Source organism: Rana temporaria, chromosome 3 (assembly GCF_905171775.1).
Source record: "Rana temporaria chromosome 3, aRanTem1.1, whole genome shotgun sequence".
NCBI classification, from domain to species: Eukaryota; Metazoa; Chordata; class Amphibia; order Anura; family Ranidae; genus Rana; species Rana temporaria.
In genome coordinates this window covers 102,395,373-102,409,483 of record NC_053491.1, presented here as the reverse complement: position 1 = coordinate 102,409,483, position 14,111 = coordinate 102,395,373, and the positions used below count along the sequence as shown (strand labels likewise).

General features: G+C 39.3%; 2 protein-coding genes across 2 annotated transcripts in view; one reads left to right on the top strand and one right to left on the bottom strand.

Moving 5' to 3' along the window:
- Positions 1-14,111, bottom strand: part of NRG4 (neuregulin 4) — a 45,969-nt gene that overhangs the window by 20,158 nt on the left and 11,700 nt on the right. Inside the window, exon 2 of the mRNA XM_040343127.1 lies at positions 11,476-11,542. Coding sequence (XP_040199061.1) covers positions 11,476-11,485 — 10 coding nt within the window. The 5' untranslated portion in view covers positions 11,486-11,542. The remainder of the gene's footprint in view (positions 1-11,475; positions 11,543-14,111) is intronic.
- The window catches only part of FBXO22 (F-box protein 22), an 84,993-nt gene that overhangs the window by 61,950 nt on the left and 8,932 nt on the right, over positions 1-14,111 (top strand). The window lies entirely within an intron of this gene.

The following is a 14,111-nucleotide window of genomic DNA, read 5'->3' as shown; positions in this document are numbered from 1 at the left end:
ATATTAACCTACCCAGTTAAAACTGTTAGGGCGTTGCTTTAATACATGAATATGTTACTTACTTGTGAGGTTTTCAAAATACGCCTGATTCTAAACAGGCACTACATTATTTCTGACCACTGAAGTGAGATTTACAAATTAGGCTTCAGGCTGATAGAAAACATTTATACTTGTATCAAGTCTTTCCCCTTGCTGCATAATCTGCTCAGTAAATGTCTACAATCTCAAAGGTTTCTAATGTTGTAAATAAACTGCCTTGGGAACCTCCCTATCTGTCAGATATCTACATTTTTAAATTCACAAGAGCAAAACATTTCCTGAATAGCTAGGGATATGTAACTCTTCCATTCATCAATCATTATATGATGTTAACTAGCCCACTTTTTTACTACCGTCTTTTGGCCTAAACAACATATTGTGCCTTGTAGTTTGCAAATCTCATAAACCCAAATTGTATTCACAATAAAAAATAGAAAACATCAAATGTTTAAACTGATAAAGTATAACATTTTAAGAAAAAAAATAAGGTAATTTTGAAATTGATGGCAGTAACACAACTCAAAAAAGTTGGAACAGAGCAACAAAAAGCTTGCAAAGTACAACCCCAGTTCCAAAAAAGGTGCAAGGGGGCCATGTTTACTGTGGTGCAGCATCCACTCTTCTTTTAACAAAACTCTGGAGGATGAACCATGGTTGCCAAAAAGAACGTCAGATTTCTATTTGTCTGACCACAGAACAGTTTTTGACTTTGCAACAGACCATTTTAAATGAGCTTTGGCCCAGAGAAGACGGCAGCTTTTCTGAATCATGTTCAGGTATGGCTTCTTCTTTGCATGATGAAGCTTTACCTTGCGTTTTTGGATAGTACGGCAAACTGTTCACGAACAGTGATTTTTGGAACTATTTCTAAACCCATGCAGTAACGTCTTTCACAGAATGATGCCTGTTTTTAATGCAGTACTGTCTGAGGGCCCTAAGATCACAAGCATCAAATACTGTGTTTTGGCCGCGGCACTTGCACAGAGATTTCTCTAGGTTCTTGGAATCTTTTAATGATATTATGTACTGTGGATGATGATATTTTTGAAGTCTTTGCAATTTTACATTGAGGAACATTATTCTGAAATTGTCCGAAAATTTTAGATACAGCTTTTTAACAGATTGGTGAAACTCTGCCTATATTTACTTCTAAGACACTCTGACTCTCTAAGATGCCCTTTTTATACCCAATCATGTTACTGACCTGTTACCAATTAACCTAATTGGTTGAACATTTTTCTTACAGCTCTTCCTTGTTAGTACCACTTACTTTGACAGCTTGTTGTTGCCCTGTCCCAAATTGTTTGAGATATGTTGCTCCCATCAATTTCAAAAATACCTTATTTTTTTCTTTAAACATTTGATATAATTTCGATTTTGTATTGTGAATAAAATATGTGTTTATGAAATTTGCAAATCATTTCATTCTGTTTTATGTATATTTTACACAGTTTCCCAGCTTTTTGGAATCAGGGCTGTAGAGTAAATCTATTATCTCACCTGATAACGAGTCTTTAACCTCCTCTTATTGTGGTACTCAAATGAACTTAGAGTTTACAGGCTACTTGATTAAGATATCTGCATACTCTAGCTTAAAGGCTGGAATAACACTTCACTTAGAGATAAAGAATATTTGACTCTCGACCCTGAACGTATCTGCATGGGACATTTCTCAGTTTCATCTCCACCCTCTATGGCCAAATAGAATAGGAAACTATAAATTCATACTGTTTTGCATGTTTAAAATGACCTATTTCTCACAATATCTAATGAGAAATTGAAGGATCACGCTAATTTTAAAGAAAAATGCCAGCCAACAAGTACAATCAATCAATGCACTATTAATATATTACCATATCTGACACAAAAATCTCTTGCCTTGCTGGAACTATCATGGATCTCAAATGTTGCAAAACCAAAACATTTCTGTTTTATATCCTACTAGCTGAATACCCGGCGTTGCCCGGTCTTCCTATCTTAACCTTTTGGGGAGGAAAATCATAGTAATATAAATATACCCATCTTTTATATAAGGGTGTAGGTAAGGGTTAATTTAACTGTCATATATTTTTATTTGGCATATAAGTAATATGTGTACCAGGTATTCTTGAAATATCTCCAGGCGTACAGAAGTTATGTGGGAACATACATTTCCCATTGATTTGCATGGGACTTTAAACAAAAACCCCGACCCTCACAAATGGGGGTAGTTAAGGGATAAATTAACTATCCTATAGTTTAAGTGGACATATAAGTAACATGTGACCAAGTGTTATCGAAATATCTACAGCCGTTTGGAAGTTATGAAGTAACATGTATTTCCCATAGAGTTGAATGGGACATTAAAGGAAAACCCCGACCATGGCAAATGGGGGTGGGTAAGGGTTAAACCACCTATCCTATGTTTGTTGCTGACATATAAGTAACATGTGAGCCAAATTTCATGTTAATATCTTTAGCCGTTTGGACGTGATGCTGGAACATACATACACACACACGTTGAGTTTTATATATATATATAGATATATATTGTATGTAGTTCTTGAAGCTTCTGTGTGTTTGTTGTTTAGGCAAAAAAAGTAGACAAAAAGAAAGGTGGCCGAGCCATCTTACGTGTAATTTCTTTGTTTTTTTACAACCACTAATAGGAAAAGAGATACATTGCCTTGAAAAAGTATGCATACCCCTTGAAAGTTTCTACATTTTGTCATGTCACATCCAAAAACGTAAATGTATTTTATTGGGATTTTATGTGATAGAGCAACACAAAGTGGCAGATAATTGTGATGTTGAAGGAAAATGATAAATGGTTTTAACTTTTTTTTTTACAATCAAATATCTGAAAAGTGTGACATGCATTTGTATTTAGCCCCCTTTACTCTGATACCCCTAACTAAAATCTAGTCGAACCAATTGCCTTCAGAAGTCACCTAATTAGTAAATATAGTCCACCTGTGTGTAAATTAATCTAATAAATACAGCTATTCTGTGAAGCCCTCTGAGAGTTGTTAGAGAACCTTATTGAACAAACAGCATCATGAAGGACAAGGAACACACCAGACAGGTCAGAGATAAAGTTGTAGAGATGTTTAAAGAAAGTTGGGTTATAAAAAAATATCCCAAGCTTTTGAACATCTCACGGAGCACTGTTCGATCCATCATCCGAAAATGGAAAGAGTATGGCTCAACTGCAAACCTACCAAGACATGGCCGACCACCTAAACTGACAGGCCAGGAAAGGAGAGCATTAATCAGAGAAGCAGCCAAGAGGCCCATGGTAACTCTGAAGGAGCTGCAGAGATCCACAGCTCAGATAGGAGAATCTGTCCACAGGACAATTATTCGTCATGTCCTCCACAAATCTGGCCTTTATGGAAGAGTGGCAAGAAGGAAGCCATTGTTAAAAGAAAGCCATGTGGGGGTCACAGCAAACATGTGGAAGAAGGTGCTCTGGTCAGATGAGGCCAAAATTGAACTTTTTGGCCTAAAAGTAAAACGCTATGTGTGGCGGAAAACTGCCCATCACCCTGAACACACTATCCCCATTGTAAAACATTGTGGTGGCAGCATCATGTTGTGGGGATGCTTTTCTTCAGCAGCGACAGGGAGGATGGTCAGAGTTGATGGGAAGATGGAGGGAGCACCCTCTGTTGAAGTCGTCAAGTGACAAAACCGGTCAGGGCGTGTCTACAATGGCGTGTCTGTAACTGGAAGTGACGAATGTGCTCCACTGCTAGCTGGCCCAAACCAGGAAGGAACATTCTAACGCTGCATACAGCAACACAGGCGCTTCTTTGGACCGGATGTTGGCGGTGAATACATTCCTTACTATGGGTTTCATTTTACTCATTAAAATGGAATTACATTATTTAGTGCTTTCTTGTGTTTTATATGAATATATACAGAGTTTAACCCATGCTGCCCCCCGCTACTGGTGACAGATGTGAGAGTGAGAGTTCTTAACATTGCATAAGGCCCATATTATTCATCTTTCTGGTGAGTTTGTACCCTGGAGGGGAGAGTGCCTCATTTGTGGTGAAGAATGGGAGCAGGTGTAGGATGCATCACTGATCAAATTTTTAGAAGCACTCATCACTTTAGAAATTATTGTTGCAACGTCATCATTCAAATACTTTACATTTTTCCAATTTCAGCGCTGTTTTATCATTTGGACTATTTTAGTTCCAGGATTTGATACTTATTTTAATACAGCCAGAGCTACAATGGAATGGTTTAGATCAAAGCATACAGTGGGGATTGAAATTTTGGGCACCCCAGGTAAAAATTTGTATTAATGTGCATTATGAAGCCAAGGAAAGATGGAAAAATCTCCAAAAGGCATCAGATTACACATTCTTATATGTCAAAAAAGTTAGATTTTATTTCCATCATATACACTTTCAAAATTACAGAAAACAAAAAATGGCGTCTGCAAAAGTTTGGGCACCCTGCAGAGTTAATATCTTGTACTGCCTCCTTTGGCAAGTATCACAGCTTGTAAACGCTTTTTGTAGCCAGCCAAGAGTCTTTCAATTCTTGTTTGAGGTATCTTTGCCCATTCTTCCTTACAAAAATCTTCCAGTTCTTTGAGATTTCTGAGCTGTCTGTCACGCACTGCTCCTTAAAGGTCTATCCATAGATTTTCAATTATGTTGAGGTCAGGAGATTGTGAAGGCCATGGCAAAACCTTCAGTTTACGCCTCTTAATGTGCCTTAGGATCATTATCCATTTGTAGAAGCCATCCTCTCTAACTTCAGCTTTTTCACAGATGGCATCAAGTTACCATCCAAAATTTGCTGAAATGTTATTAAATCCATTTTCCTTCTTCTCGTGAAATGTTCCCTGTGCCACTGGCTGCAATACAACCCCAAGGCATGATTGATCCACCCCCATGCTTAACAGTTGGACAGAGGTTCTTTTCATTAAATTCTGTGCCCTTTCTTCTCCAAACGTACCTTTGCTCATTCCGGCCAAAAAGTTCTATTTTAACCTCATCGGTCCACAGAACTTGTTTCCAAAATGCATCAGGCTTGTCTATATGTTCATTTGCAAAGTTCAAACCCTGATTTTTGTGGTGAGGACGTAGAAGAGGTTTTCTTCTGATGACTCTTCCATGAAGACCATATTTGTGCAAGTATCTCTTTATAGTGGAATAGTGTACCACAACTCCAGTGTCTGCCAGATCTTTCTGGAGGGATCGTGCAGTCAAACGTGGGTTTTGAATTGCTTTTCTCACAATCCTGCGAGCTGTTCTGTCTGATATTTTTCTTGGTCTTCCAGATCTTGCTTTAACTTCCACTGTTCCTGATGACTGCCATTTCCTAATTACATTCCGAACAGAGGATATTGACATCTGAAAACGCTTTGCTATCTTCTTATAGCCTTCTCCAGCTTTGTGAGCGTCAACTATTTTCAGTTTCAGTCTTCTAGGCAACTGCTTAGAAGAACCCATGGTGCTGATTGTTGGGAAAGGTCAGATGAGTCTGGGCATTTAAAACCTTTGAGATTGACATCACCTGGTCTTCCCAGACGATGATTGAGAACAATCCATGACACTGGCAGGTCTCCGCTTTGCAAAGGGGGCAGTGCATGCTATAAATTCTGTAGGGTGCCCAAATATTTGCAGACGCCATTTTTTTTGTTTTCTGTAATTTTGAAAGTGTAAATGATTGAAATAAAATCTTTTTTTGACATGTTATAAGAATGACTAATCTGTAATTTGATGCCTTTTGGAGATTTTTCCATCTTTCCTTGGCTTCGTTATGCACATTTAATATTTTTTTTTTACCTGGGGTGCCCAAACTTTCGAACCCACTGTATTCATGTGTTAGAATGGCCCAGTCAAAGCCCAATTGAGAATCTGTGGCAAGACTTGAAAATTGCTGTTCACAGACACTCTTCATCCAATCTGACAGAGCTTAATGGACAAAAATGTCACTCTCTAGATCAGTGTTTCTCAACTCCAGTCCTCAAGGCGCCCCAACAGGTAATGTTTTCAGGCTTTCCATTATTTTGCACATGTGATTTGATCAGTTTCACTGCCTTAATAAATACCACAGCCATTTCATCTGAGGGAAATCCTGAAAAAATGGCCTGTTGAGGACTGGAGTTGAGAAACACTGCTCTAGATGTGCAAAGCTGGTAGAGACATACACAAAAAGAGTTGCATCTGTAATTTCAGCGAAGGGTGGTTCTACAAAGTATTGACTCAGGGGGGCTAAATACAGATGCACGCCACACTTTTCAGATATTTATTTGTAAAAGAAAACAAAAAACATTTATCATTTACCTTTCTCTTCACAATTATGTGCCACTTTGTGTTGGTCTATCCCATAAAATCCCAATAAAATACATTTACATTGTGTTGTAACATGACAAAATGTGGGAACTTTCAGGGGGTATGAATATTTTTTTCAAGGCACTGTAGAATGGTAATAGTTACTGTGTAGGTTGCAGTAAACAAAAATTGCAAATAGTAAGCAACCTGTCATCAAGTATATGGAGAATATTTGTGTCCTCTCAGTGGATGGTCGCAGTCATTGCTTAGGGAAAAGCTTACCCAAGTCCATTGAGGCAGGTTATATCAGGAGTAGTTGGTAGCAGTTAGCAGGAAATTAGTTAAGAAAAAAAAGATAACATAATGCCTTTGTTGCAGATTGTTAGACTTTTTTGTAAGGAGCAGACCAACTAAACTGATCTTGTATCCACACTTAAATGTATTTTATAGTATTTTATAGTTGTAGTATAAAACACCATAACACAATACTGAATACTAGCTTTTAGGTATTAACTACATACAGTTACCAAATACGTTTTTTGTTAAAGTGGTCCTTTAGCTTATTAAACTTTAACTTATAAAATATGAGCTCTGCTGATCATTAAATAAATGAAAAGCTAACAGCACTTGTGAAAACAAATTATGAGCTTTGAGTAACTCCTACAACCTGGACGCTTTCTGTGTTCTCTTGTTGCAACATGCTGACACTTCATCACAATATGGAAATTTACCTTCAGATATAATTTGCTAATTTTGCATAGGGTTTCCTGTTACAACATGACCATGCATGAACTTGTGTAACATATCAAGGTAATATCGGTTAAAGGTTACATCATGTTATTCAAATGAACCAGTGGGCACTAAGATAGGGTGTGCCTAGGATTTATTTGTACCAATTCTGACGTAATTACTTGCCACTTTACAATGGAGCAGTTTACATGAAATATAGGATAAAGGGCTGCCATACGTGGGCAGATCTTGATAAATGCTTGTCATTAAATCCTGCTGAAATTTCCTGGGCATGACAACCAAAACAATTGAGTGCTATCCATGATACTTTTTTATTTGCACTAACATTACATTTTTTAGAAAAAGCTGTTGGGGTATACCCCCTTCTACTAAGGTCCAAGCAGTACTAATACACAAAGTTTAGTCACGCTGTCAATGTGCTACTTTAGACTTTGGTCACAGAATACATGCGTACTTGGCTCTATACCATATATTTCAGGGGGAGGAGATATTTTTCTCCTGTGAGGCCTCGTACACACGGACGGACTGTCTGATGAAAACGGTCCGCCGGACCGTTTTCATCGGACATGTCCGCTGCCGAATTTTGGTCTGATGGTTGTACACACCATCAAACCAAAATCCCTGCGGACAGGATACGCGGTGACGTGGCCGCGGCGTCGTGCGCGACCCTGGAAGGTCAATGCTTCCACGCATGCGTCAAATCATTTCGACGCATGCGAGGGCTTTTGGCCGAGCGGACATGTCCGGTAAGTCGACCGAACATGTCCGACGGACAGGCTTCCAGCGGACATGTTTCTTAGCATGCTAAGAAACCTTTGTCCGCTGGAAACCTGTCCGATCCTCCGGAAAATTGTCCGGTCGGATGTACAGACGACCGAACATGTCCGCTGAAACTGGTCTGCGGACCAGTTTCAGCAGACATGTTCGGTCGTGTGTACGGGGCCTGAGACTGCTTGTAAAAAATGATGGTTCCTTTTAGTTTTTTATGTTTTGTATAATACAATCAATATAACATTACAAGGATCTCAGCAAACCTAACCACAAATCTTTACCCTTTTCTGCTTTGTAGATATTGATGTAGGCCTTCCCAGAATTTCCTGAAAGCATCTGTCTTAGGTAGACCATACCTGGTATGTATCTTAGTGGGTTCACCAGGAACCAGCTGAGATTTGAACCCTGTATGGGCAGGCTTAATGTAAGTTTATTCATCGATCCACTTGGGTACAATCAGCATGCTGGGTTATACCTGCAATTATAATTAGCAGCTGCTATAGCTAGTAGCAATAATCACATTGTATTCTCCCAGGGGGGAACACACAATGACTCCATGGGAGGGACACTTCCATTAACACTGACTGTGTTAATAGGAGAATCAAGTGATTTTCTTTTCTGCAACCTGCGGTTGTAGGAAATAAGTTCTCTCAGTGTATGGCCGGCCTTAGTTAGAGTGTTACAATGATCAGTCCCAGTACTCTAAAAAAATAAATAAAATACTGCAACCCCAGCATCCCTTTATGATCTTAGGGCAGGGGTCTCAAACTGGTGGCCCCCCAGCTGTTGCGGAACTACAAGTCCCATCATGACTGCCTGAGGGAGACATGCTTGTAACTGTCAGCCTTGCAATGCCTCGTGGGACTTGTAGTTTGGCAAAAGCTGGAGGGCCGCCAGTTTGAGACCCCTGTCTTAGGGCAATAGGGGGAAAAAATGTATTCTTAGCTTTGGATAGCGTATGGAAGGTTTTTACTGTCTGTGTTTTGTCTGGGAGGTTTCTTTAACAATATGAAGAGAGAGCATATCAATACAAAGTGAAGGAAATTCTCATTTTAGACAACTATCAACAGAAGGAACGTTTTTTCATCACCTCTTCTTTTGGTGACAACTGTTATAATGTTATAGAGAGCAATAAAAACTTATCAAAAACGTTTATTAAAAAAGTCACACAGGAAGAGCCCCATCTCTTTACCATACAATGAAGAGGGCAAGCTTCTAAATCTATAACCCTTTGTTAGGACAGACATTGTTCCGAAACTAGTTTACAACTAGCACAGTACAGACAGGGTTGATTATGGCACACATTTCCCCAGCTGTCATGAAAACAACCAAAGGAGGAACTGGCAATACTGCCAATAATTGACCGCATAGTGTGCACCTCCATGGGCACCTCCATGGGCATTGGCGCACGCATGGCAAATTGGCACACGCGCCTGTGCAGTGGCACATGCAAAATATGATAGATTTTGGTGCCCACTTGCTTATAAAAGGCTGCTGCTTTGCTCCACAGAGATTGCTGGATTATCGTCAGCCCCCTCGTGTTTGTGTACCTCCATTCCTGGCTCTGACCCCTGGCTTGTACTACTGACTCCGCTGCTCACCTGTGTATGACGCTGGCTTGTATAACCGACTCCGCTGCTATCCAGTTCCTTCTATCTGCCTCTGCTCCTGACTGATCTACCATGCATGCCTGGCTTCTGGTAATGTTTCCTGTTTGCCCCGCTGCCAAGTAGGCCAGGGACTGCTGAAGGACACCTGCCTTACAGTGCACCCTGCTTGTTTATGCTTCCATATGGTGATGAGCTCTTCAGACTACTACAGCTGGCAACCCGTGCTTCTTTGGGCACTGCATTCTCTGTACCACAGGGGTGCCCTACACTCAGCCACAAGGGGAGCCCTCTCAGCACTCCGGCCTCTGACCAGGTACATGACACTATCCCACATTAACAATGAGACCTAAGAAGGATTTTTCAGTGCGGTAGGTTCCAAAAAAAGTACACCTAAAATGTAAGCTAAAATTCCTAAATGTTTTATGCTAAGTCAAATAGAACATAACAAATATAAAGATGGTGTTATCCCAATTTGGGTGAAAAAGTTGAAACAAACTTTAATTGTCTGTTTCAGCAGGTGTGTGACCTTAACCTCCCTGGCGATAATCCAGAGTCTGGCTTGGGGTGGAAATCCAGTACCATTAGCGGTATCCCCGAGCCAGACTCAGGATCGCATTGCAGTATTCAGGCAGAGTTTTCTTACCTTGTCCCCTGGATCCTGCAATGTCTCCCCGCTGTGTGAGTGAGCTGTCTCCTCGCTCGATTCACACAGTGTCCCGAGTGTCGCCGAGCTCCGTTCCCAGCGACGTTACGATGCACGGGGCGGAGATCGACGCCAAATTAAAAAAAATAAAAACAGTACACATACAGTATACTGTAATCTTACAGATTACAGTACTGTATAAAATAATTGCACACCCCCTTTGTCCCTAGTGGTCTGTCCAGTGACCTGCATGCACGTTTATATAATAAATACTGTCTTTCTGCCTGGAAACTGTAGATTGTCCATAGCAACCAAAAAGTGTCCCTTTATGTGACAGCGACAATTCTGCAACTGAGCAAATTTCAGTGTTTTTGATTTGATTACATTATTGAATATTTTTTATTATAATGATATTATTATTATTTGTTATAATTATTTATAGTTATTTATTATATAATAATTTATGATTTTGTGTTTCCAACTTTATCGTACCCGGGATGTCTAAAACAAAAGAAAAGATTCTTCTGGACAGCCGCGCTCCGAATAAAAATGTGCCTTTATTGTAAAATCCAAAATCCAAAACAACACTACAAGTCACAGCACAGCTATGATTAAACACTAGTATAGTGTGAAACACGCCAGCTTTACCGGTGTGCTGTGACTTGTAGTGCTGTTTTGGATTTTGGATTTTACAATAAATGCAATTTTTTATTCGGAGTGCGGCTGTCCAGAAGAATCTTTTCTTTTGTTTTTGCCTTGTATGTGCATTGCTGCACCTGTGGTTCTGTGAGGAGTGATTAACTTGAAGACATCCACACCTGAGCGGCTTCCCCTTCCCGATACCCGGGATGTCTAATAGACTCCTGTTTGGTCAGATTTAAGTGAGTTATTCCTAAGAATTACAGGCCTACAATATAAAACGCCAAATTTCCATGCAAAATAATTGTACCGCTTTCAGCACATAAAATCTGAAATAATCATACCACCATGGAGGTTAAGAAATCTAGTATAACATTAGTTAAAAACAAGCCACATGTCCAACAAATCCAACCTTTTCATCACATTTAATTCAACATTTTCCATAGAGATGGTCAATGTTTTAAATGCACACTGTAGAAAACAAATTATATATATGTACGGTATATATAAGTGCAATCAAATAACACAAATCATGGGTACATTTTTGGGATTATTAAAATTCATTCATTTCAACACTAACCCAGGATTGTGGGGTCTCTTCATATACAAATCATTTTCAACTGTTTTCCCACTGAACACGTGTCTAATGGGTCAGCATAAAACTTACAGTATATGCATTAGCAAATCACCCATTTCTGGTAGACAGATTCTCAACCCTATCTATGAAACAATAAAATGAAAGTACCTGTTGTCATATTATGCTGACAGAAATCTTGGTCTTGGTGTGAACACAATCTATTGTAAAACGGAATCTGGAAAATACAAAACAATGAAATAAGTACTTACCAAGTTTGTAGAATTTGCAATTAAACTATGATTCAGAACAGAAAATATACGGTAATTATGCATTTACTTGATGATGAGAGATACAGGTAAAGATAATTTTTACTTAAAACTAATATCTTGAAGACTTCAATGGTAAAATGTTACTCCATTAATATATATCCATACCTCATCCTACAAGACCACGGGAAACCGGTCACTCGTGCAACTTGCACATACCCCCCCCCCCTTTCTTACAATGTGTTAAGGTCGGAAATTCAGAGCAGCCAATGATATTTTACCTTTCACCAATCAGATTACACTGAAATGAAATCTGATTGGCTGGTATACTTTCTCTACTGCCCAGCTCCTCCATTCATAGAAGCCATACTACAGCTTCTATGAATAAAATACGATCCACGAATGGAGGTGGTGAACCTTTCAATCTTCCTCCCTACTTTTTGATGGTTAAGATTATTTATTAAATCATATACGTACTGTATACACCTAATATGAAGATTTTTCCTAATCCATCCATAGTCTATCATTTGCCTGTAGCTAGGAGAGATATAAATTATTGGTTATGCCAATATTTTCTCCAAGCACCTCGGATAAGATACTTTTTTCATCCAGAAACTTCAAGAGCGAGTTTCTTTTTTATAAATTATTTCTGGTATGATCCTTTTTTTTTTTCTAATAGGCAAAGTTCTCACATTTATGTTGATTTTGATTATTTTTTTCAGAATAGATTTCAGATCCTTTAGGTATCTATAAAAAAAATGTGATCTACTTGTTCCAGGGCACTAAAGGATAAGGAGACCCTTCAGCTAATTGTTGCTCCAAGTCCTGATTAATGCAATTCTTTTTAAAGAGCCAGGCTAAAGCCATTCTGTTCACTCATATTAGTAAGTCGAGAGAAGTAGCTAGTGTTGTGCTGTAGCCTCCTTATAGAAATGCCCATAAATTGGGTTTTACCCTGAAGTGGAGCTACAGCACACAGAGATAAAAATGCACCAGGGGCCACAGGTCAGAACAGGACCAAGTGCTACATGCACTTGGTCCCATTGGAAGTTCAAGAATGATTTTTAAGTATTACTGGAGTTAGATAAGAGAATATATTTTCTCCCATGTGCCCATTGATTATCGTTCTTGAATCAGGAAGTCTCATGTACGTACCCGAAACACCAAACATTGGAAGTAGTTACCCTTGCAACCAAATCAATACAACATCTCTATATTGTGATCCTATTGAATCCTATCAAAGGCTTATGCCCTGTACACACGATCGGTCAATCCGATGAGAAAGGTCTGATGGATTTTTCCATCAGTTAACCGTGTGTACGCGGCATTACTCAGCATCCACTAAGACAACAAGAATATTACTCAATTACTGGCAGAAGCTGCCTTATATTTCTCAACAAGGAGCACATTGGCATAAATCCTGTATTCTTTTCATGTATTAGGGCCCTTTCACACTGATGCGCTTTTGCCATGCTGGAACGCACCTTTTCAGTGGGACAAAAGCTAAATTATTTGCCTTTACATTCTATGAGACTTTTCACAACACTGCACTGCATGCTACATGCTGAATCTTTTGTGTGCTTTTAAAAAAGCGCACCAAAGATTTACCTTCCATTGAAGTCACACTCAGGGTTCCTATTTTAGGTGCGTTATAGTAGCATTTTTTTTACTGACTGCAATTCAATTGTTTAAAATCACATTGGACAATAAGTTGTTTTATAATGAACATTATCTACATGTCCTTGTGTGCTTACTACCTGGCACTACTTATTTTTTATCCTAAAAATATCTGTCTGAGAGTGTCATCCCATCTAAAAGTATGATGCACCCTTGAAAAATCATAGAGCAGTACACCTCGCCCGAGCCTTGGACTGGTGCATGCAGAGAAGTAATAAATGCTGACTCTTTCTAGCTATTTCACTTGCGGGTATTCTCTAGCTTAGGTATGTTCTCCCTCCTTCGATGATGTCCCACCCCCTGGTGGTATACCTGCTAGATGTTGCACCATTTTGGTCTCAGGTAAATCTATAAATTGACTGATGTAAGACTGGGTAATGACCCTGCAGCTCACCTGTTATACCTGGCTCCCCTGTCATCCAAGCAATACAAATGCTCTCTTACCTTAAACCTGCTAAATGCAGCTAAGGCCACTGATTCTTTGCAAAATCCGTGAAATTCGCACACTGGAAATGATTTTGGCTTCTGCTAATCATAGAGAAGAACAATTTTTACAAAACCTGTTTTTATTAGTTTGACTACACCTTTTCTGCTAGCTACTCGGTTGACATAGCTGCAAGAGGCCTTTCCTGTATTCTGATTTCCTCTGGCCCTGAGGAGTTGGAGGGCAAATTATGGCCTCTCTTCCTTAGTTAGCTGGGTCAGTGGGATTGTCCCTGGTTGGCCGTCACTCTGTGAGCCTCAACCCATTGTAATCCCCTATTTTTTTCCCAAATACCTAGATTCTTTGGACCTGATGGGGTTCCCTGCTTTTCTCATGTTACTATATCTCTGATGCTGGTTTCTTATGATTCTTATCTG